We start from the raw sequence: 7,794 nt of genomic DNA on the forward strand, positions 1-7,794 counted from the left end.
ATATATATACACACACATACACACACACACACACACACACATATAGCAAGACCCTATCTAAAAGAAAAATAATAATCTTCACTTCTAGAAATTACAAAAAAAATTATGTCTCCAAGAAACAAGAATTTTAAAGACAATGTATTTGACAATGAAATTGTCTAGCACTGACTGACAGTGACATACACAAACCAAATACAACAAGAAAGACAGACATAGCTGGCATGGTGGTACACACACCTGTAATCCCAGCATTCAGGAAGCTGAGGCTATATAGTGAGTTCAAGCCCAGCTTGAGCTAAATGCAAAACCCTATCTCAAAACCATCCCCCGAAAAAAGAAAAAAAAAAAGACATGAAGCAAATAATACTCATGAAGCAAAGGATGAAGTAGAAGCCTCAGGTATGGCCTACCACAGCATTCAGCTCCAGTCATGCCAGCTCCTCACCAAAGACAGCAATGTCTACCCTTTCAACCATACCCCCTGCATGAGACATCCTATTCCTGATGCCCATCCTCTCATTCATTCAACAAACATCTACTGAACATTTTGCATTACGAGGACTGCACATACACTAGCAATAAAACTAAGTCTTTGTTTTCACGGGGTTTACATTTGCGGTGAGGGGGTTAGAATAAATACATGTACATGTCAGGTAATGAAAAGCACCAAGAAGAATAACACAAGGAGAGGGAACCTTTAGGTATGGCTGCTTCCAATAATCTCTTTTTCACCTCCATGAACCTTTCCTTAGTCCTCCAAAGAGGAACAAATTATTCACTGGAAACAGTCAAGCTGATTGTGGTGGCCCAAGCCTGTAGTCCCATCACTAGGGAGGCTGAGTAATTAAGTCATAGCTGAAACTTTAAGAAGCCCACAGTCCCAATAAGAAAACATATTTAGTTAACAAACATTTATATAACATTATGTCAAGCATTATACTCAGTGCTTTGCAAAAATTAAGCTTTCACAACAAACATATATATGGAAACTGAAACACAGATAGTAACATTCCTGTGCTCCCACACCAAGTTACTGGCAGGGTCGGGGCATAAGGTCAGTGCTTCTAAACACGATGGTCTTGGTTATGCCACAAAATCATCAAAAAGCAATCTCCCGGCTGGGTGTGGTGGCACACACTTGAAATCCCAGCGCTCAGCAAAGGGGTGGGGGGTATGCTGATGGAGGATCACAGGTCCGAGCCCAGCCTGGGAAACTCAGTACCTTAGCAAAACCCTGTCTCAAAGGTAAAAAGCAAAAACAATCTCCCAAGGCAATAATACAGAAATAAACAAAAAGTTAGAGGTGTTCGTAGGAGTGGGAGCCTAAGACAGCAATAAAACACTTCTTGGAGGAAAAGCATGCTGAATAGGCATGTTGTAAATAGTACACATCTTTTCTAGGCGGGGGCACCGTCTATCCTAGGAGATATCCGCTAGTACACCGGACTTTCCTTGAAGACAGCCTAGTGTATCTCTGAAGATGCTTACCTAGGGGACGGCTACCGTCTAATCTATCTTCATTCCCTGCCAGCACCCAGAACATCAGTGGGTGTTCAACAACTTGTGGAATGCCAATGAACTAGTGTCCATAATTCTGGACAATTCAAACAGGAGATTCTTTGAGGAATAGTAAGCCTCATCACCTGGGCCCCGCCTCCAAGATCCCAAGCTCCCGAACTTCTCCAACTTGGCCACTGTTACCCCAGCAAGCGACCCAGAGAGCGGGTCAAGAAGCAGGACTTCCCATTAGACCCTCGTCCGACGACGACCTTTGCCTGCCTCCCAGTACACATTCGCCCCGCGGAACCGCCCTCGGATTACTACTACCTCCGGGCAAGAGCAGAGAGGCCGAGGCAGCGGCGGCTTGCGTAACTGGAATGAAGGGCACGTTGAAGCTTAGCTCCGTGGCCGAGGAAGAGAAGAGTAAGTTAGTACTCGACAAGGAGGTGGAAGCGACGCCACTGCCACCGTTAGGTTTCCTCTCGGTCATGGCTGCGGGGTACCGTCCGTTACACGTCTACTGGAAGCCGGTGCAGTACCACCGACAGGAAACCAGTCACCTCAGGGCCAGCGCACTTCCGCACTTGCGCACAAGGACCACAACGCCCAGGTGGCAGATCCAGAGCCATCTTTCTCCCTGATCTGTGCTGCCCGAAATCAACATGGCGGAACTGGCTTCACGCCCGAACCTAGCACATGACATCCTCAAACCCTGTGCCGGCCTGGTTTGAGACCAAGGACTGAAGCTGGGGAAAGAACATGGGGGCGGGGCCGCTGCCTTTTCTGGATCCAAGCACAACTTGACGCTCAAAGCCACGGATGAGGGGAGTCAGGGCTTCCTAAATTTAGGGACAGGAGCTTCCTAAAAGTAGGGACAGGGCAGGTTAACTGTCAGATTTTGGAGGTACAACGGAAGCCCTTAAGAGTAGGCAAAGTTAGAAAGGAGAGAGGAAAAAGTGGAGGCAATAGCAGCCAAGGGGGAACCAAATTTACTTATTCTAGCACCTGCATGCCGTTCTGGACAGAAGGGAACTTTTGTCGTTGATCCAGGTATAGAAATAGCAAAATTTTAGAAGTTTGTAAGTCCAGGAGGAGAAAAAAAAATTAAACCAGATTGAAATTGAAGGATGTGACATTTAAACTATCCCGGTGGTGCACGCCTGTAATCCCAGCTACTCTGGAGGCTGAGGCAAGAGGGGTAGCGAGTTCCAGACGAGTCTGGACAGCAAGACGGGGGGGGGGGGCTCAGGACTCAGCACTCCCTAGGTAAATCCGAGTATTCCCCACACCCCCCAAAAATATGGGGCATTTTAAAATCGCTTTGTATATGCCCACAGTTCCACACTAGTCTCTAATTCTGTCCATACGCTGGATTTAATTGACATCTTCCATAATTTAAATTGGAAAGAAAAAATAGCAGCTGTGTGCAGTGGGGAACACCTGTAACGCCACCCATTCCAGAGGCTTAGGTAAGAGAATAGAGAACAGGAGGCCAGCCTAGGCAATTTAACCTGATCTCAAAAACAAAAATAGCATAAGCAGTCTTTCAGCTTCTTGGTGGGACAGAGACCAAAAAGTCTTGAAATAATTAAACAATATCTCTTTGGAGAGAGATTACATCTACATAGAATGAAAGTTTAGGGCTGGGGGTTTAGCTCAGTGGTTCTTCGGCCTGCCTTGCAAACACAAGGTCCTGAGTCCAATCCCTGGTACCAATAAATAAATAAATAAAAGTTGATTAATGAAATAGCTGTTTAGTATATTTGTCAGATTTTAAAAGCCAAGCCATAATTATGGCCCAAACCTTGTGGGCCATAGTTAAACCATTAAGATAGATGTTTACTTACAAGAAATATTGGGGGGGGGATCAAACTAAACCCAATTTTCCTGAAACAAAAGGTTACAGATTTTCTCATCCTGTGACTTAGAAGGCTAGGGCAATCCCAGCACTCTCAGAAAGACTGCAAATTAGAGCCAGCCTGAGCTATATTTGAGAGTTCAAAATCAGCATGATCCATCCATATAGTGAGAAACTTTTTTTTTGGTACTGGGGATCAAACTCTGGACCTTGCGCTTGAGAGGCTGAGCTAAATCCCCAGCCCCATGAGACCTCCCATTTTTTTTTAAGACCCCAATTGGAAAAAAGGAGGAATGTAAAATACAGCATCCACAGTTCCACAGAAATGATTGAATTCTGTGAGACATACATTGAAAATGCTCCTGCCAACAATGGAGAATTTTCATGACTTATGTCCAGGTTGTCTCTGGTCCAGCCCTCTGGAAAATGACTCCTCAACTTCACATTCTTCCTTGGCCCTGGGTTTGTCCTCTGAGAGATTTCTCGTAGGCCATGATCTTCCATGGAGATAACAGAAGAGGCATTGGGAAGTGTGTCCTCTATGGGATCTTTGCAGCAGATTTGCAGCTTGTTCAAGTTTAGCGTCCAAGACTTACATCAATCTTTCAAAAATGTTTATATTTTGCTGTACATAATAATTACATTCATCACGGAGAGTTGGTACATGTACATAATACATCTTAATTTTTCTTGCATCTCCCTTACCTGCCCCCCACCAAGACTTGTACAGTTGCTGACTTTTCAGGCCAGGTTCTTAAAATAATGTGAGATGTATTAATGAAACGTACTTTTTTATACTGTTTGAGATCTCATGAATTTTATATTTACAGCATTTCATTTCCAGCCAGTTCCATGGTCTTGACTTCCTCTTCTGCCCCATTTTATTTTGCTCAGTGTAATGGGGTTAACTCGAGGCTACTTGAACCAGTAGGCCCAAATGGGAGACCTTTGATCTGCTCTTTTGCCACAAGGCTGAATTCTCTGGTTTCCCTGAAAAGTCTCAAAGGACCTTTGTGGCTGGGCATGGTGGCATGTCCCAGCTCTTTAGTGGGCTGAGATGGGAGGATCCAGTGGCTGAGGCTACTCTACACTTACCTCCTATGCATTGAATACTAAATTGATTGACTTTTCCAATACGTTGAAGCCCCAATTTTTCCTGTTCTGTCCAGTCTGGCAGCCATCAACCAACTGTGGCTATTGAGCACTAGAAACGATAACTTTCTGAACTGATAGGTGCTGTAAATATAAAATTCATGAGATTTCAAAGACTCAGTATAAAAAAGTACAATATCTCATTAATATATCACATTATTTTAAAATTAAAATATGCTTGATACGTTGGGTTAAGTATATTATTAAAATTAGGACATGCCTGTAATCCTAGGACTCAGGAGGAAGATCACAAATTCAAGGCTAGCCAGGGCTACATAACTAGACATTTAAAAAAAAAAATTAGGGCTGTAGGTCAGTGTTAAGTGTGCTTACCTAGCATACACAAGGTTCTTGATTCTATCCCCAGTACCACACATGTAAAAACAAAACAAAAAGCTACCATTAAAACATCTGAAGTACTTCTTCAGGTCTTTACTTCCTTTTGAAGGATCCAGTGTCACATAAAACATATATCATGGCTAGGCATGGTGGCACACACCTGTAACCCTAGTTGCTGCAGAGGGTGAGGCAGGAGGATTGCAATTTGGAGGCCAGCCAGAGGCAACTGGGAGAGACTCTTGTCTCCAACATACATGACTGGGGTGTAGCCCAGTGGCAGAGCACCCTTGGGTTTATTTACCAATAATGGGGGGGTTGCTATACTGTGAACTCAGAAAGGAATTTTTCTTCTCCTACACTTGCCACTGCCAAGTTGATACCAAGCTGAAATTTAGATAAAGCAAATCTGAAAACCAGATGTAAGACCCAGTATACTGGGCCAGGGTTGTAGCTGAGTGGTGCTGTGCCTCCTTGGCAAGCACAAAGTCCTGAGTTTGATCCCTGGTACAAGATCCAGCATGCCATTCATTCACAGTGAGAAATCCAAACTACCCATTTCACCCTGAAATAAACCAAAATGTTACCCCAAACATGTCATTTTGGCATAAAGATTACCTTGAGCTGAAAGCAACTGAAAAGATGGAAGAAAAGTTTAACATGTGTTATGTACATGTATCAGCTCCCCATGATGAATATAATCACTACTTACTGCCTACACGATCTAAGAAATAATTTTATATTAATTTTTAAAAAGAGAAAAGATAAATGCTCCCCACACTCCTGCAGTTTGCCTAAAAGCAGGATATAAAATTTCAATAGTGTAGGCTCAGTGGTTCAAAGGTTTAGCTCAGTGGCACCACACCTACCTGGCAAGTGCAAAGTCCTGAGTTCGATCCCTGGTACCATAAAAATCAATCAACCAATCAATTTCAAAGGTATCTCTCCTCACCTCTCTGGAGGAAGGACAAAAGTTTATGAACAGAGACAACTTTAGAACCTTATCAAACCAGAGATTGCAAGAGAATTTGTATAACAAATATACTAACCAAGCTGTGTCTACAATTGGTATCCTGGGCCAGGGATATAGCTCAGAGGTGAAGTGCCTGCCTGGCAAGCACAAAGCCCTCAGTTTGATTCCCTGAATTCAATACCCAGTACCAAAAATAAATAAATAAATAAATAGAATTAGTTCCCCATATTTTTACCTTCCTACAGCTTGCCAGCTTTGAAAGCTGTTACAGATTTTATCGAGATGTGCCCCCAAAGCCTCATGCTGTCATAGCTAGGGATTTTTGGAAGTGGCTGGATCTAGTGTATGCGATGCTGGGATTAAGGATGTGATACTAGGATTAATGGTATAACACTGGTATACAGAGTGCCCCACCTTGACTGTAGGTGGCACCAATCTGCAGGTTTACAGCCTGGATAGACTACAAAGGGGCAGAAAGAAGGCGGCTGCAGCTGCTGCTGCTGTTGCTGCTGCTGCTGTTTTGCTGCTGCTGCTGTTTTGCTGCCTTCTGCCTGCCCTTTCAAACCCTGGACTGTTTCTCCTCTGCAATTCTCCTCTGCCCTGAGACTTTGTTTTGAAACCCACAGACTAGGGACTGAAACCTCTACAACTTTGAGTTAAATCAACCTTTCCTCCCTTGACTTGTGGGTGTCAGATATTTTGTCTCAGCAGTGAGAAAACTAAGATAGAAACCTACTTCTTTCCTTTATCTCATTGTTCCTCTATAAATTTTTTTTGTTTCTGTTACCTGGGATCAAACTCTGGTCCTCGCGCTTGCCAGGCAGATGTGGCACCATTGAGCTACATCCAGGCCCAAATTTATTATTTGCTGAAGATGTTCTATAAGCCTAACTTTCAAGCTACTCAGAGTTGCTGTTCTCTGTGTTTCTGTCATGGACATCCCAGTATGTTCAAATACGTTTGCTTTCCTTTTGTTAACGTCTGCTTTGTTACAAAGGTCCCATTGGAGAACTAAGAAACATAAAGGGAAAGGGTTCCCCATCCCACCCCAGCAAGTTTTGGTGGGAAATCTGGTGCATTTTCTGCAATTCGAGGATGGTAGGCACACATGCTAGGCGAAGGCACTACCGCTGAGCTGCACCCATCCTGCGGGCTTAGTTCTTGCTCTTCATCCTCCCACTTGCCAGATTTTGATCATATCACCCATTTTCCATTCTGATGAGCCTGGGGTCTTCTGAGGTGCAGGTCCAGGGAATACAGTTTCAATACTGAACATGTTCTAAACTTCCTTAGGAAAAGGTTGTTGTAGAGTTGACCTTGCTCATCTTTCCTTCGACTGTATCCAGAACCGTACGGTGCAGGAAAACTTCACTACTGCTACCCAACAGATGCAGCTTTGAAGCAAAAGTAGACCGGGCTGAACAGAGTGTGGTTGTGCACACCAGTAATCCCAGCACTCCGTGAGCCGATCGAAAGTTCAAACTCAGCCTGGGCAACTGAGCAAGACCTTACCTCCAAGTTAAAAGGGCTGGGTTCGATCACCAGTACTGGGAGGCGGGGGAAGACCAGGCTGATTTCCCAGTCCTGACATTGTGGTTTCAGGAAGCGCGCCAGAATTGCCACCTGTCCCCTCAAAAGGAGAGATTATAGGCGCTGGGATTTAGTGAGTGGTTCCGCCGCCTGCCACGCTAAGGGCAAAGTCCCGAGTTCGACCCCCGGTATCAAAAAAGAAAAAAAAGCACTTACACGAGGTGGAGGGATGCTAAATTCTGATTCGCCCACTAATTTTGCCCAGAGCTGAGTCTGAGTTCCCTCTGAGCTCGCACTTTTTAGCTCTTGAGTGAGGAAGGACTCGCAAGAGCTGGACTCTAGGAGTTCCGCCCACGCTCGCGGGGATGACAGAGAGCAACAAGCCGAGCTCACCCTCGCGCGCCGCCCGGCTGCCTTCTTTGCCCGTCTCCAAAATGGCGGCCCC

At 44.6% G+C, this 7,794-nt stretch overlaps 2 protein-coding genes across 4 annotated transcripts in view; one reads left to right on the plus strand and one right to left on the minus strand.

Moving 5' to 3' along the window:
• Sec23ip (SEC23 interacting protein) overlaps positions 1–7,781 on the minus strand; it is a 54,259-nt gene extending 46,478 nt beyond the window's left edge. For 2 of the 3 annotated variants that reach the window (XM_010632782.3, XM_010632781.3), the window contains exon 1: positions 1,828–2,086. In XM_010632782.3, coding sequence (XP_010631084.1) covers positions 1,828–1,990 — 163 coding nt within the window. In that variant the 5' untranslated portion in view covers positions 1,991–2,086. Of the gene's footprint in view, positions 1–1,827; positions 2,087–7,565 lie in introns of those variants that run through there. The other variant, XM_010632783.2, reaches the window with a different exon arrangement.
• Mcmbp (minichromosome maintenance complex binding protein) overlaps positions 2,163–7,794 on the plus strand; it is a 51,196-nt gene continuing 45,564 nt past the window's right edge. The window contains exons 1-2 of the mRNA XM_010632792.2: positions 2,163–2,225; positions 7,113–7,279. Of these exons, the coding sequence (XP_010631094.1) occupies positions 2,163–2,225; positions 7,113–7,279 (230 nt within the window). The remainder of the gene's footprint in view (positions 2,226–7,112; positions 7,280–7,794) is intronic.

The sequence above is a fragment of the Fukomys damarensis genome, unplaced genomic scaffold, assembly GCF_012274545.1.
Source record: "Fukomys damarensis isolate Sample0158 unplaced genomic scaffold, DMR_v1.0_HiC HiC_scaffold_8, whole genome shotgun sequence".
Lineage (NCBI taxonomy): Eukaryota > Metazoa > Chordata > Mammalia > Rodentia > Bathyergidae > Fukomys > Fukomys damarensis.